The sequence below is a fragment of the Pristiophorus japonicus genome, chromosome 3, assembly GCF_044704955.1.
Source record: "Pristiophorus japonicus isolate sPriJap1 chromosome 3, sPriJap1.hap1, whole genome shotgun sequence".
NCBI lineage: Eukaryota > Metazoa > Chordata > Chondrichthyes > Pristiophoridae > Pristiophorus > Pristiophorus japonicus.
Window position 1 is genome coordinate 235561668 of NC_091979.1, and position 17271 is coordinate 235578938.

General features: G+C 46.2%; 1 protein-coding gene across 2 annotated transcripts in view; it reads right to left on the reverse strand.

Annotated features, from left to right (window-relative positions):
* Nucleotides 1-17271, reverse strand: part of mms19 (MMS19 homolog, cytosolic iron-sulfur assembly component) — a 109616-nt gene that overhangs the window by 81705 nt on the left and 10640 nt on the right. For both annotated transcript variants that reach the window (XM_070876435.1, XM_070876436.1), the window contains exons 2-7: nucleotides 15579-15627; nucleotides 13523-13623; nucleotides 10989-11074; nucleotides 5565-5639; nucleotides 4599-4668; nucleotides 832-960 (exon numbers count right to left, since the gene is read on the reverse strand). In XM_070876435.1, coding sequence (XP_070732536.1) covers nucleotides 832-960; nucleotides 4599-4668; nucleotides 5565-5639; nucleotides 10989-11074; nucleotides 13523-13623; nucleotides 15579-15627 — 510 coding nt within the window. The remainder of the gene's footprint in view (nucleotides 1-831; nucleotides 961-4598; nucleotides 4669-5564; nucleotides 5640-10988; nucleotides 11075-13522; nucleotides 13624-15578; nucleotides 15628-17271) is intronic.

Consider the following 17271-nt stretch of genomic DNA (forward strand, 5'->3'; position numbering starts at 1 on the left):
ATTTTTTCCCCCATTCCAGGGTGCGGGACACTAAGGACAACCGCAACACCGTCCTTAGATTTTGATGGGATTCTGCAAACTCTTATCCTAATGGCTAGGTTCTATAACAGGGAGCGCGCTTACCAATTCAGGCATCAAGAGGGAGTCAGAGGTTAATGCAACTCTGCAACTGTCTGGAGTGGTGGTGTGGGAGAGGGAGGCAAGAAAGGGTGGCTCAATCTGCCTCATAGCCTAACAGAAAAAAAAAACAAGCTCCCATACAGCATCTGGGCTGTCAGAAACTGAACTGACTCAAACACTAAAATATATAAATGAGCTGAAGGAGGAGAGTGCCAGCAGGTTTTTAGTGACGTGTAATGGTGGATGTGTGAAATATTTATACTACGACTATTAAGCTGTGAAAATGTAACCAACATTAATGCCCTGTTTACTGTTATAAACTGGAGTTGTGCCCGAGGAGAGCACATTTTTGAGCAGGATGACATTCTGGTGGGGTCACAGCTGGTGTGAACAGCAATGTGCCCTCGAAGCTGGACGATCAGCAACAGGCAAGGTCCCGTGCAGGCCGCTTACGGACTTCCCCGCTGTAAATACCGTGCATTCGTGGAAATTTAAAGGGACCACGCACTAAAAGAATCAGGCCACGTGGAACCAAGCGCAGCTTACAGGGAACATCAGTTCGCAGCGGTACCGATCCAAGGTGATTTAATTAGGAGTCGCGCATGAGAAACATATTCAACAACATGGGTTTTTGTGAGATTTGTCCTGTGGGCTTTTATTCTAGCCGTGTCCGTCGACATCAATTGCTGACTCATGCAGGAAAATACATACCGAGCTCATAATTGTTGGTGATGAAGTCCCTGGAGATCTGAAAGGCCATTAATAAATTCCTCGGGTCTTTCTCTCCATCCATCGCTTGAATAAAACCAAATGTGAAGTCCGCTGCCAAACCCTTCAGCTCTAAGCACAGGACAACAAAAAAAAATTGCTAAAATCCACAAGAAATGTACAGTTTGCAGCTCATTCGCTCACTCAGAATAGACACAATTTAAGATTGGTATCAGACAAAGGAAAAGTGCCTCACTGGTTGAGTAGGGAGCACTCTTCCATGGTCACGGCTGAGGTATATTGATGGACAGTATAGAGGTAGTTTTACTCTTTCTTTATCCCTCATCACTAAAACTGGCCATTATCACATGGCTGATTTTGGGAGCTTGCTGTGTGCAAATGAGTTTCCCTACATTACAACAGTGATGACACTTCAACAGCACTTCATTGGCTGCAAAGCTCTAGAGTTTAGAAGAAAGAGAGGTGATCTAAATTGAAACTTGGAAAATTCTTACAGGGCTTGACAGGGGAAATGCAGGGAGGTTTCCCCTGGCTGGGGAGTCGAGAAGCAGGGGTCACAGTCTCAGAATAAGGGGTCAGCCATTTAGGACTGAGATGAGGAGAAACTTCTTCACTCAGAGGGTGGTGAATCTTTGGAATTCTCTACCCCAGAGGGCTGTGGAGGCTCAGTCATTGGGTATATTCAAGGCAGAGATCGATAGATTTTTGGATATTAAGGGAATCAAGGGATATGGAGTTGAGGTGGAAGATCAGTCATGATCTTATTGAATGGCAGAGCAGGCTCGAGGACCAAATGGCCTACTCCTGCTCCTCTTTCTTATGTCAAAGTCCTTTGGGACATTCCAAGGTTATGAAAGAGGCTATATAAATGCAAGTCTTTCTTTTCGTTAAAAGCGTCAAGAACATTTGTGTGGATCTCGAGTCATAAATAGGCCAGAATGGTCCTTCCCTAAAGGACAATAGTGACCCAGTTAAAGGTATTACCATACAGACCGAGCAATTTTTCAGTCTCCGCAGTTCGCCAATCTCAACTGATTCAGAAATTAGGACAATACTATTGGACTCACTTCAAATAGCCATCCAGTGGTCCCTGCTCCAAAACGTATGCTTCTACGTCATGGGAGAACAAGGTCAGGCTTAGTTGTGAAACTACCCACAATCGAAAAGCCATCACCTACTGTCTAACCTCTATCGTGAAGGCTGGCCAGTTAGGCGAGGTACAGGTAAAGTTGACCTGTGCACTGGCAACACGAGTAATGGCCCGCTTCCAATGGTCTGGATTTGCATGCAGATGAGTGATTGAGGCATGTCAGATAGCATGCAGTGTAAAAAAGGTAGAGCTGGAACAGGAGGTCCAGTTAAAACCTGACTACGGTAAGGAAGCGCAGGTTCTCATTCAAGACTAGGGTCATGTCCTTCTTTGCACAAAGAATGAATAACACATGGAGCTGGAGATAACCTTGTGATATGGGCTGGTAATTGGTTGGGAGGTAGGAAAGCAGGGACAAAGGAATTGCTATTTGATTGGCAGGATGTGACAAGTGGTGTTCCCCAGGGATCTATACTGGGGCCTCAGCTTTTCACCATATTCAACAACTTATATTTATATAACGCCTTTAACATAGTAAAACATCCCAAGGCGCTTCACAGTAGTGTTATAAGACAAAATTTGACACCGAGTCACACAAGAAGAAATTAGGGCAGGTGACCAAAAGCTTGATTAAAGAGGTAGGTTTTAAGGAGCTTCTTAGAGGAATGAGAGGGAGAGAGGCGGAGAGGTTTATGGAGGGAGTTCCAGAGCTTGGGGCCGAGGCAGCTGAAGACATATCCACCGAGGGTTGAGCGATTACAATCAGGGATACTCAAGAGGGCAGAATTTGAGGAGCGCAAACATCTCGGGGGTTTAAGAGGCTGAAATACATTACAGAGATAGGGAGGGGCGAGGCCAGGGAGGGATTTGTGAACAAGGATGAGAATTTTGAAATCGAGGTGTTACTTAACCGGGAGCCAATGTAGGTCAACGAGCATAGGGGGTGATGGGTGATCTTGGTGTGAGTTAGGATACGGGCAGCCGAGGTTTGGATGACCTCAATGACACTGCTGGGAGGCACAGTGAGGATGTGAGGAAGAAGTTACAAAAGGGACATAAACAGACTTAGTGTGTAGGCAAAATGATGGCAGATAGAGTTCAATGTGGGGGAAGTGTGGGGGCACCCACTTTGGATCTGAGCAAGGTAAATTAGAATATTTTCTTAATAGCGAGAAACTAGGAGCTGTGGAGAAGCAAAGGGATTCAGATGTCTCAGTACACAAATCACAAAGCTAGTGCACAGATACAAAAAGTTGGCCTTTATCTCAAGGGGAAGAAGTGATGCTTCAGTTGTATGGAGTGTTGGTCAGAGCCCACCTGGAGCACTGCGTTCAGTTCTGGGCACTGCACCTCAGGAAGGATATATTGGCCTTGGAGGGCGCACAGTACAGATTCACCAGAATGATACCAGGGCTTGAAGGGTTATATTACGAGGACAGATTTTTTTTGTCTTGTTTTTGCATTTATCTAGTGCCTTTCACGACCACCAGACGTCTGAAAGCGCTTCACAGCAAATGAAGTTCTTTTGGAGTGTAGTCACTGTTGTAATGTGGGAAAGTTGTTCAGGTGTGATGTCCGAAATCCGGAAATCTCGGGATCCAGGCTGTTCCGGGTATTTCTGGAACGTCTTTGCCTGGGCCGAGCCAGGTAGGGGAGGGGGGAGGGGGCGGGTCCGTCTGGCCACCGGAGATCAGGCGTGGTCGGTCTGGCCACCGGAGGTCGGTCGGGCAGAGGTAGGTCTGCGGGGGTGGGGGGGGGGGGGTCGGTCGGGCCACCGGAGGTTGAGGGAGGTCAGGCTGAGGAGCGGGGAAGTCGGGCGGCCGAGGTGGGGGAGTCCAGATTTTGGAACATTTTCCAGACGACCCCGCCATGGATTTGCCCGGTGTCCAGATTCCAGATGTCCCACCTGTAATGAGTTATTTAAAATGATTGAGATATAGATACAAGGAAACAAAAGCAAAATACTGCGGATGCTGGAATCTGGAATAAAAACAGAAAATGCTGGAAATTTCAGGTCAGGCAGCATCTGTGAAGAGGAAGCAGAGTTAACGTTTCAGGTCGGTGACCTGTCATCAGAACTGGAGTGTGTTCGGAAAGAACAGATGCTGGGACCACATTAATCTATGCAGCTTGGAGCTACACCATGTTGGGGAATCCAAACCAAGAGGGCACAAGCCTTAAATTAGAGCCAGGCCTAGGAGTGAAATCAGGAAGTAATTTTTCACGCAAAGGGTAGTTGAAATCTGGAACTTGCTCCCAAAAGGCGGTGTATGCTGGGGATCAATTGACATTTTCAAAACGGACAGCTATAGAATTTTAAAAGGCAAGGGTATCAAGGGATATGGAGTAAATGGGGTTGATGTACAGATCAGCAGTGATCTAACTGAGTAGCAGAACATGCTTGAGGGGCTGAATGGCCTCCTCTTCTGCCTATGTAATGGACTTTCAGGTCGAGTTCTGGAGGCAAAAAACGTGGAATCCTTTATTAAGCAGCGGGTTGCTCTGATTGGGGATGGGGGGAGGGAGATAGATGGATTTTCCTGGAGCGATCTGCTTGAATTGCCTTCCTCAGCCATAGCCAACCTATGATGCTGTGTAACAGAAATTCCCTTTAAAGGGGAAGTGAGATGCAATAGGAATGAAAATCCACAACATATACCTTGCTCTCTGGTGTCCATGAAATTGGTGATGATGCTGTATACTGAATGCCTATCAGACTGCAACAGGGACTAAAGAAAGAAAAAGACATGTCAGAAAAAACACACGCACAAAATACTTCCGGCCTGCACCCGACACGTGGGGCTAAGGAGTAGGTCTGGCCCACTCTCCACCCGCAGAATAAATAACAAGGGGCTCCAATGCTCGAAGACCTTACATCACTTCCAATCGCATTATGGACGTTAACGGTACAGTGGCAGCACAGCTTAGATAATAGGACCATCCTCGGGTCATTAATAATGGGCAAATAGTAAGATCCAATGGAGAGAAACAGAGTTAATGTTTCAGGTCAATGACCCCTCGTCAGAACTAACAAAAGTTCAAAATGTAACAGATTCTAAACTCCAGAGAGTATAGGCCTAATCATGGCTGATCTTCGAGCTCAACTCCACTTTCCCAATCGATCTCTGAGTTCCCCCAGAGTCCAAAAATGTATCTATTTCAGCCTTGAATACACTCAACAACTGAGCATCTATAGCCCTATGGGGTAGAGAATTCCAAAGATTTCACCGCCGTCTGAGTGAAGAAATTCCTCCTCATCTCGGTTTTAAATGGCCAACCCCTCATCCTGAGACTATGCCCCCCACCCGGTTCTAGAATCTCCAGCCAGCGGAAACAACCTCTCAGCATCTACCCTGTCAAGCCCTCTCAGAATCTTATGTTTCAATCAGATCACCTCTCAGTCTTCCAAACTCCCAAGAGTATAGGCCCAATCTACTCAATATAATATGCCACAGGCCAGTCAACTCCTGAAGAGAGAAGAGACAGGTTAACAGTTGGGATTAAACCCTCCACCCCAGCAAGGCTTCGGTATGAGGTCTTGACCCAAAACATTAACCCGGGCTTTCTCTTTTTCTGCAGTGCTGTGTCTTGCAGGACCTTCTGGCGTTTAGCACATGACACTCACCTGAACGTGTACCTCCTGGAACAATGCCTTCAGAATCACGACAGCCAACCCTTCTGGCAGCACCGAGCTCATGCTCTGAGGACAGAAGACAAAACAGTCAAGGCAGAAAGAGCGGACGGAAGTCAGCCTGCAAAACACACCCCTCCACAGAACTCAATGACGATATCTCATTGCTCATCCAGCAGCAGGATGCTCTGCCCCGACATCATATTAAAACAATGATTCGGCTTGCACCAACATCAGCAAGATGCACTCCATGGTGTAGCTCCAAGCATTAATCCCTCGACTGTGCGGAGTTTGCTGATCTCAGTAGCGGCAATGGGGACGAGGAAGGGGAGAAAGGGGTTACAATTGGCCTCTTGTATATACATAGGGTTCCTGGTCCTGATTGCCATCCAGTTACCCTTGCCGGAGAGTATCGAGCTAATCTGGACCTTTTGCTGCAAGGCCACACATCTAAATAGATTGATTCCTGGGATGGGAGGGTTGTCCTATGAGGAGATAGTGTAGAATGGGCCTCTACTCTCTGCAGTTTAGAAGAATGAGAGATGATCTCATTCCGACAAGATTGAGAGGGGGATTGACAGGGTAGATGCTGAGAGGTTGTTTCCCCCTGGCTAGAACTAGAGGTCAGTCTCAGGATAAGGGGACGACCATTTATCAGAGATGAGGAGGAATTTCTTCACTAAGATGATTGTGAATCTTTGAAATTCTCTACCAGAGGTCTGTGGATGCTCGGTCGTTGAGCATATTCAAGAAAGAGATCGATAGATTTTTGGACACCAAGGGAATCGAGGGATTATGGGGATAGTGCAGGAAAAGGGAGTTGAGGTAGATCAGTCGTGATCTTATTGAATGGCGGAGCAGGCTCGAGGGGCCGTATGGTCTACTCCTGCTCCAAATCTTATGGGCAAATCCAGGTAATTGTTGCCACTTATAAACTGAAGTCAAATCACGGGCACTGCTTGTAAATATCAAACTCCAAATCAGTGACTGACGTTCTTTTGTGTGTGTTTTTGTTTCAAAACACCGTTTTGCATCTGTAACAAACAGACATCTGAAATACAACGGATACGGGGCAAGTGCAAAACTTTGACGCACTCCGATCCCCAATTTTATCTCGGTGAGATTTTGGGAACTTTTTTCAAACTTCAAATCGTTCACCCGACTGCAGCGTCAGCTGTTGTGACACATTGACTCCGCTGTTCGTTCTCGGAACAATGAATCCTTACTGACTGGATCGAAGTGCCAGCCTTGTGATTGTCCATGCAAAGGAGAACGTTTGAGTGGCTTTTTAGTAAGGTGGGGAGGGACGTGCTATTGATGTAAAAGTTCTCCATATTAATTAGTTTATATTTTAAAAACATGAAATTAATTTGTTCTTTTCTCTGCAAGAAGGAACCGTACATTGGAGATGTGCCCCAGCTGGTAAAGTCACTCGTTGATTCGGAGCCCTGTAACTAGCATCTCCTACTATAAAGGTTGCTGGCCCACACACCGAGTCACCCTTCACCAGACCCTGCAACATTAAATGGCCAGATGCAAGGACAGAAGAACTTTTAGGAATAGGAAAAGGCTATTGGGTCCAACAAGCCTGTCCCTGTTTCAGCGATCATTCCATCTGCCCGCATTCTCATCATCAAACCCATCCAGTTGTGACTTCACCCATTTAACATTGACCACACTGTTCGCAACCTTGGTGTCATATTTGACCCTGAAATGAGCTTCCGACCACATATCCGCAGCATAACGAAAACCGAATATTTCTACCTCTGAAATATTGGCCGTCACCGCCCCTGCCTCAGCTTATCTGCTGCTGAGACCCTCATCTATGCCCTTGTTACCTCTAGACTTGACTATTCCAATGCACTCCTGGCTGGCCTCCCACATTCTACCCGACGTAAACTTAGTCATCCAAAACTGCCAGTATCCGAACTCGCACCAAGTCCCGCTCATCCATCACCCCTGGCTACCAGTTAAGCAAAGTCTCGATTTCAAAATTCTCATCCTGGTTTACAAATCCCTCCCCATCTTTCATCTCCTTCAGCCTCACAACCCCCCCACCCAAGAGATGTCTACGCTCCTCAAATTCTGCCCCTTGAGCACTCTGATTACAAATCGCTCAACCATCGGTGGCCGTGCCTTCAGCTGCCAAGGCCCTAAACTCTGGAACTCACTCCCTAAACCTCTCCCTCGCTTCCCTCCTTCAAGACTCTCCTTAAACCCCATCTCTTTGGCCAAGCTTTTGGTCATCTGCCCTAATTTCTTGTGTGGCTCGATGTAAAATTTTTGTCTCGTAACATTCCTGCGAAGCGTCTTGGGCTGTTTTACTACGTTAAATGCGCTATATAAATACAAATTGTTGTTGTTTATACTGCCCGAGTCATTGCCCTTCCTTAGTAACTTGTTCCACAACTGTTGTCCTTTGGGGAAAATAATTACACACTAACTTATCTTCTGACTCCCCGACTTCCTCGGTCTGAACTTGACCCCTGGGATTTGACCCCTTCACATTATGAATGATTTGTCAGGATCAATTTTACCAATTCCCTTCGTAATCTTGTAAACTTTGTCACCTTGAAGTCTCCTGTATTTATTTATTTTTTTAATAAACGGACCTAATAACATTAATTTTTCCTCATGATTTATCTTTGCTCTGCAGAATAATTTCCACTGCTCCACTCTCCTGAAGGAACACAGCAACAGGGCCTTTCAGCTGCCAAGCCTGCTCTTCTGCTGACTAACCATGATTCAATCTTCTTAATTCCAATTCCCCTGCCCTTTCTCTTATATCCCTTAATACTCTTACTTCCCAACTAATTCTCTCACTCTGAAGCACTTCGACTGACTTGACGTCTATGGCCTGCTGCGGCAGCATGTTCTCAACTCTGTGAAGCAGTTTGTCCCTGAATTTGCTTTAACTGGTTTTGCTTGAATTCTAAGCTTCGGTCTCCCTTGTTCTAGATTCTCCGACTAGATGGAAGGATGTCCTCTATGCAACGAGGTGACCAGAACAGCACACAGCGCTCCAGATGGGGTCTGACCAATGCCTTGTACAACAACAACATGAAGTTCCCAAAACCAATGCATTACTTTAAACTGTAGTGACCGCTCGTATGTAGGAAAACTCAAAGTATGGTGCTGGCTGTTTCATCCACAGATCACAGCTCTGATGGCGAGCTGCACCACTATTCCGTTTAACACATACTTTCCTCTCTTTGTTCTCCTTCAATGACATTATCATCGTCAAACCTCCCACCATCAACATCCTGGGGGGGGGGGGGGGGGGGGCGGTGCTGGACCAGCCACATAAATACTGTGGCTACAAGAACAGATTGGAGGCTGGGGATTCTGTGGTGAATGACTCACCTCCTGACCAATGTTCCCTCTAAGCTAAGCGGCCGTGTCATCATCATCCCTCGAAATCGAGCAAGACTTGCTTCCACTCCAAAAGTGAGTTCTCAGGTGACTGTACAGTCCAATACGGGAATTACAGTCTCTGTCACAGGTGGGACAGACAGTAGTTGGAGGAAAGGTTGGGTGGGACAGGTTTGCCGCACGCTCCTTCCGCTTGTTTTCTGCATGCTCTCGGCAACGAAACGAGAGGTGCTCAGCGCCCTCCTGGATGCTCTTCATCCACTTAAGGCGGCCTTTGGCCAGGGACTCCCAGGTGTCGGTGGGGATGTTGCATTTTATCAGGGAGGCTTTGAGGGTTTCCTTGAAGCAATTCCTCTGCCCACCTGGGGATGGCTTGCCGTGCAGGAGTTCCGAGTAGAGCACTTGCTTAGGGAGTCTCATATCGGGCATGCGAACGATACGGCCCGGCCAACGGAGCTGGTCAGCGCTTCGATACTGGGGCTGTTGGCCTGGGTGAGGACACTGGTACGTCTTTCCTCCTAGTGGATTAGCAGGATTTTGCACAGGCAGCACTGGTGGTAATTCTCCAATGTTTATCTGCTGTATATAGTACGTCTTTGAGCTATATAGGAGGGCAGGTATCACTACTGCCCTGTAGACTACAAGCTTGGTGCCAGATGAGAGGTCCTGGTCTTCAAACATTCTCTTCCTCAGGCGACCGAAGGCTGCACTGGCACACCGGAGGCGGTGTTGGACCTCGTCTTTGAAGTCTGCCCTTGCTCATAGTAGGCTCCCGAGGTATGGAAAATGGTCCACGTTGTCAAAGGCCGAGCCGTGGATTTTGATGACCGGGGGGCAGTATTATGTGGCAGGGTCAGGTTGGTAGAGGACCTTTGTCTTACAGGTGTTTAGTGTAAGGGCCATGCTTTCGTACACATCGGTGAAGATGTTGACAATGGCTTAGAGTTCAGCCCGAGTGTGCGCAGGCATCGTCCGCGTACTGAAGTTCGGTGACAAGGGATGGGACAACCTTGGATCTAGCCTGGAGGCGACGTAGGTTGAACAGGTTCCCACTGGTTCTATAGTTTAGTTTCACTCCAGCGGGACGCTTGTTGATAGTGAGATGGAGCATTGCAGTGAGGAAGATCGAGCGGCCGTGTAGCTCTCTGCTGGTCCCACGTAGCCCAGGACTGGCCCATCCAGTATTAGGTTTCGCGATGCGCAAAATTGTGAATGGGCCACCAACCCCTTAAAGGTGCCGTGCACCCCCAAAGAAATTAGCAGGTAACATTGCCTTTCCACCATCTACAAGGAGTCAGGAGTGTGATGGAACACTCTCCACTTGCCTGGATACACTACCACTCAAGAAGCTCGACATCAGCCAGGACAAAGCAGGCCATTTGATTGGCTCCCCATCCACCACCTTAAACATTCACTCCCTCCACCATTGGCACACCGTGGCTGCAATGTGCAGCATCTGCAAGATAAACTGCAGCAACTCACCAAGACTTCTTTGACAGCTCCTCGCAAACCCGCAATGTCTACCACCTTGAAGGATAAGGGCAGCAGGCGCATGGGAACATCACCACCTGCACATTCCCCTCCAAGTCACACACGATCCTGACTCAGAAATATTTCGGCCGTTCCTTCATTGTCGCTGGGTCAAAATCCTGGAACTTCCTCCCCAACAGCACTGTGGGAGTTCCTTCACCACACAGACTGCAGCGGTTCAAAGCGGCGGCTCACCACCACCTTCTCAATGGCAATTAGGGATGGGCAATAAATGTCGGCCTTGCCAATGATGCCCACATCCCATGAACAAATTTTTTTTTTTTTTTTTTTTAAAAAGCATCAGGATTGCTCGCTGTGGCACTGGAAAGGTCTCAATGCTGCAGGAGCTGCTCTTGTGAGGCATATTGTTGGGACAAGAGGAGAGGGAACTCTAAGCTGTTGCACCTGATCTGGGAAGTTTGATACTGACTCGAAGAAAAAAATGGAAAAGCATTTGCAACAGTGGCAATCTTCACCTTAACAAGCACAAAATAAACCAACAGAAATTATCCTTACCAGGGCTTTCAACCCATGCAATACATGAGGTGTGATGAGGTGATGATCCTTCAATCGATCTATATAGAAGACAGCCAAAACTTCCACTGAAAGACAGAAAAGTAAGTTTAAAGTCATAATTTCTCTTTCATTTGTTCTTGGTCTTGACGACTCTGGCAGGGCTGCACTGATGACCCATCTCCAGCTGCCCAAGGTGGTACAACATAGTGGTTTGCACTTCACAGGGTACAGAGAGTCAACCACATTGTATGGGAACCAGAGTCACATGTAGGTTGGGTAGAGGCTGCAGGACATTACTGATCCAGCTTGTTTTTTTTTTCAACAATCTGGTAGCTTTCGTGGTCAGTCTTTCTGTCAACTGGTCTGCAAATTCACAGCTCAATCACAACTTACCATGGTAAGATCGGAACTTTCAACATCTGGATTTCTAGTCCAGTTCCATAACCACTACACCACCAGACCATTCCATTGCAGACATTAGGGTATGTACCCACATATCATGCCGAGGTGACCAAAATACCACACTGCGACTTCGGAACCTTCTCAAATGACTGATGAATAGAAAAACGAACTTCAAAACTTCAGGTAAAGTCATGACGTAACTTAAAGCACCCCTTATCCTCACCTATTTGTGCCAAATCACTGTCAGTTTGGCTCGGCTGGGAGAGTTGAGAATGCAACTTCACTACAAGATTTCTAGGATCTCGTCTGACGGTTCAGTTTAGGGCCGAGGGAGTGATGTACTGTTGGAAGGTCCAATCCTTTGGATGATGCAAAATGGCTGCTCCCAGGCTGCATCTTCTCTAAAGCATAAAGTATAGCAACCAGGAGACTCCAGCGAGCACCGGAATATATTATGGGGCAATTCAGTGGCAAGCACCTTGCTTTTAAGAAGACAATAATTAAGCTAAAGGAATGAAAGTTCATTGTTTTCCTGCAGTTGGAATGTCAGTCAGTGGGTGGAACTCTTGCCTCGGAGTCAGAAAGTGGTGGGTTCAACTCCCACTTGAAAGACTGGAGCATAAAAATCCAGGCTGACACTCCCAGCGCAGTACTGAAGGAGCGTTGCTCTGCCCCCCTCTGCTCTCAGGTGGATATAAAAGATCCCCGCACTTTTTTGAAAAAGAGCAGGGGAGTTCTCCCTGGTGCCAATATTTATTCCTCGCTCAACATCACTAAAGCAGATGATCTGGTCATTATCACATTGCTGTTTGTGGGAACCTGCTGTGCAGAAATTGGCTGCCCGCATTTCTTAAATTATAACAGTAACCACACTTCAGGAAAGTACTTCATTGGCTGTAAAGCGCTTTGGGACGTCCGATGGTTGTGAAAGGTGCTATATAAATGCAACACTGACATTGGTGCGTCTATCCTCCCAGTGGATTTGCATGATCTTGCGGAGGCAGCGCTGGTGGTATTTCTCCAGCGCTTTGGTGGCATTTCTCCGGCACCTGGGAATCCCTGGCCCAAGAGCACCCTAAGTGGAGGAAGAGCATCCGGGAGGGGGCTGAGCACCTCAAGTCTCAATGCCGAGTGCACGCAGAAACCAAGCGCAGACAGTGGAAGGAGCGTGTGGCAAACCAGGCTCCCCACCCACCCTTTCCTTCAACCTGTGACAGAGACTGTAATTCACGTATTGGACTGTACAGTCACCTGAGAACTCACTTTTAGATGATAAATGCAAGTCTTTCTTTCTTTAACTTTGGAACAGGCTGATCTCAAGTTGCAAACCCAGTAAAAACAAATAGAACCTCTCTGAAATGCAGACACTTTCTCCATAAGTGACATGATTATCCAGCTGTCTGCCCCAGAGTACAGAAATGAATGTTCTCCACCAGAGGGTGGAATTGGTTCCACCACCACCCCACCCATCCTCTGCAAAAACAAAAAGTGGGGTGTGCACATAGCATATAATTATCACACTTACTTCTTGTGACACTTTCCTGTCACCCTCTGTTGATAACACCCTTGTTATAAAACGGCGTAACCTCTGACTCAATGTGAGCAACGCCACAGGAGATTGACCAGTGTGTATATTATCCCTACAGAGATTTCTCCCACTGGATACTCCGCCCCCTGTGAGCTGAGCTCATTGTCCGTTCTGCAAAGTCATGATGACAGAGTGCCCTTTCACTACAGTGGAGAAACATGTGCCAAACATTTCATTTCCAAGTTCAACAAAGACAGTCCATTCACTCCCATTATTCCTCCGAATGCTCATTTCTGAGTTACATTACTCAGTAAAACAGAGTGCGCACTGTTATCAGAAACATTCAGAAGAGAAAGGTCACTTTGCTCCAAATCAAGGAAACACTCAATGATTTGGGTAAAAGCAGTGCCGGGTTGTGGTAATGAGATGTACAGATTGAGACACACATTCATACTCCCCCTAGCCACACTGTATATGGAAAATTCCCATACTCCCTCCACCCATACTGTATATGGAAACTTCCCATACTTACTTATTGTGGCTACTTATTATATTTAAGCACAATTCACTTAGCATCTTCCCAATCCGTGCAAACAATGCTTACCTTCTTTTTGATTGAGAGAAGAATAAGTCAGCAGCAGGACCTGAGAGAGGAGCTGTACCCCTCGGCCTCTTGTTCTTGGCTCGGAATTCGTTAAACATGTTCTGAAAATCAAAATATATGAAAAGAGTACAATTAGAATGCACCCGGCTAATGCTCTGGTCCATTCAGTTCACAACATACAATTACTGCTGGAATGTTAAGTAAGGGGTGAAGTACCAACTCCCAGTGGTATCTTTCCTCCCAGCCTCTCAAGACGCCAACTCTTTCTAAAATACAGTTCTGCAGGCAGCAATAGTACCTCAGGCAGACAGTACCAACACGACTGTACCATCAAGGGCACCAGAGGCAAACTCACTCCAAGCTCAACCAGCATCGATAGACCTGCACTCTCCAACAGGAGTCATTGGATCCCAATCAGAAGGTATACGATATTCAGGGGTGATCTGATTCGAGGTGTTTCGGGATTTGATCGGGTAGATACAGAGAAACGATTTCCTCTGGTGGGGGAATTCAGCACAATCGTAAAATTGGAGTTGGGCCATTTCAGAGTGAATCAGGAAGCACATCTTCACACAAGTGGTAGTGGAAATCTGGACTTCGCTCCCCAAAAAGGCTGCGGATGCTGGGTCAATTGAACTTTTCAACAAGACGGAGATCCATAGATTTTGGTTGGATAAGGGGATCAAGCGATGTGGAACAAAGGCTGATGAATTGAGTTGAGGCTCAGATCAGCCATGATCTAATTGAGTGAAGGGATTGGCTTGAGGGGCTAATTGGCTTCCTCCCGTTAGTATGTACACATTTACAACTGTTGTACAATTTACCCACAGAATTGTTAATTTGCATTATAACGTAGAGTTGAACAATCCTCTTGTTTATGCAAATGCTAGAAATTGAATACTCAACAAGTAATAACGACCGACATCACCACCTGAGTCAACGAACAGTCAATCAAACTCAGCTCAGCATGGATCAGTGCTCTATAAACTGCTTTAATTGTACATGAAAAATGCAAATTCCTTATTAAATATTGGGGGATGTAGCTCATCAAAACACAATTCTGTATTTTCAACAGAGAACACAAAGGGTCAGCAGAAAAACAAAAAGCTAATAAAGCTTAAAGGCTCAACGTGATAAATGCCCTTCAAGTTTCAGAGTGCACATTTCAGTTCAAAGCATAGAAGGGTTTCAAGAATAATTCCTGATTTTTGCTGAACTCAGGATTTAAAAAAAATTAATTCATGCAATGTGGGCATCGCTGGCAAGGCCGGCATTTACTGCCCATCCCTAATTGCCCTCAAGGTGGTGGTGAGCCACCTTATTGAACTGCTGCAGTCCATGTGGCGAAGGGTTCTTACAGCAGTTTGATACAACTGAGTGGCTTGCTTGGCCATTTTAGAGGGCAGTTAAGAGTCAACCACATTACTGTGGAACTGGAGTCACATATACACCAGGTAAGGACGGCAGATTTCCTTCCCCAAAGGATATTAATGAACCGGATGTTTTTTTTTTACAACAATCCGATAGTTCCATGGTTACTGATAATAGCTTTTTATTCCATATTTATTTAATTAACTGAATTTAAATTACCCAGCTGCTATCATGGGATTTGAACTCATGTCTCTGGATCATTAGTTCAGGCCTCTAGATTACGAGTCCAGTAACATAACCACTACGCTACCATTCCCGTCAATTTAAAATTAGAAATCCTTGGAATAGAGAGAGGGAACATAAAATCAGTCCAGGTTCCGACTGATCCACTATCCAGTGACTGCCGTTAAAAGTAGGACAGGATCGAGCCCAGTTGTCAGTAACCCTCACCGTCTATGCTGACATGAAGAAGACGGGTCACTTGCATGAAGCATCTGAAGTCAGCAGTACCCAGGGAGCCTATATCCCACCAATGAGTCGGTGCTTTCTGGGGAGGACGGGAGAAAGACACACAGCGACAAAGCATAACTAGAGATTGTCAGTGTTTTTGTACACATCTGTCCTGCTCCCAGACCAAAGAGAAGGCTAATTAAGACAGTGAAAAAAAGGATGACATTTGCATTACCCCAACGCTTCCACAATTTCCAGTGCGGTGCACTTCCCATCGACGACACCTAGAGAAAAGCAGAATACAGTGAATCATTCCAAACAGTGCACATATCGACACCCAATTCGTGCACAACTTTATTTTAGAGCTGTGAATTAATTCCATTATTCTCCCCTCTTGCAGGGTTATCAGAGGATTTCAACAAAGTGCAGAGAGTGCGGGAAATGTTCCCAATGTGTCCCACGCTAATCAGCCTGTTTTTCTTTGAAGATGCTGTCGGACCTGCTGAGCACTCTGTTTTTAATTTCAGAAAACTGCAAAAATGGATGAGACACCACACAATGCAATTCGCAGTCACGATGAATTTGCATCCAGACTGTTCTGAGCGCGCACCGGTCATTCACAGGTTGCGTTGGGTCTGGAGCATGATTGAGGCAACCAGGGGACAGGCTGCCAGCATTTTCTGAGGACTCTTAAAACTCTCGCGGCATTGCACACCGTTCAAATGAAAACACAGCCAAACAGTGTAGCTATATCACCACATAGAGGCTGTAGTCAGCAACTGGAGTCTGTTTACATAGCAAATTCTTATTATAACTGATTACATAAGCATTCAACTTTGAAAATAGCCACCATAAAATGGATAACCAATAACTGAGTCAACAGGAGGTTAAGTTTATGTATATGCACACTTCCTGTCCACAAGAGTTTTAGAATACTAGTCGATCTCCTGTCGTGTCTCACACGGGGAGTCAAGATCAAGTGCAATCTTCAGGTGAAGTAGAGTTGAAAACCGGAAATATTTGGACTCGTCCAAACAGGTGAAATTGACTTCCAAGACGTAAAGTCCAACCGTACTTTAATATTTTCCTATGTCCACCATTGTTCCCTTTAATGTTTATTTTGGATGTGCGGCCCCTTTAAGGGCTGCATGGCTGATTCAAAATACCGCACAATGCGCGGTTTATCCCCCATGTAAAAGCCGGTGAGCCGGCTGCACGGGAGCTCCAGAGCACTGCGCGGCCACACAGCTTAAAGGGAACATTGATGTCCACATTTATAATGGAAAGGGGGCATGTAAACGAGTCATGCCGCAACTACACCCTCCCACCACTGTGGCGCTGCAGCACTTCGACTGAGGGGAGTGTTCAATTACAACACGAGATGCTAACATGAACACTTTCCACTCTAAATGCAGACACAAGAATTTAGAACAAGGAAAGGCCAACAGGAAGTGCAAACTCAAGGTTTTTTATATATACACACTGATATCATGTGCATCTTATCAGCACATACTGGCAATTTGATTTGGGTATTCGAATACCCAATCAAACACGAAACATTGTGACAGACTAAGTACAAGAGGACTTGAGATTATCTGCCAATTTCCATCGTCAATTAGGGCTTCCCTCCCTTATTACTGTGACAAAGAGAATGAAGGTCACCTCGACAATGAATCCATCTACTTGCTCTCGTGCTGAGACAGCATGTAATCTGCAGCATATCCCTAAACAGAGAGGGAGAGAAATCCTTCTAACATCAATTTGTTATTTCTCACACCAGTCACGCTCGACTGAGTAAGACTGCCACTTCAGTACCAAATTTGGGCTCAGGATCACCCAGCTTTTCAGACCGATCCCTCCCCTGCTCCAGGAACCGCACAGGCTAATTAAGACGTTGGGGGAAAAATAGGCTGCCTATTGGGAAATGG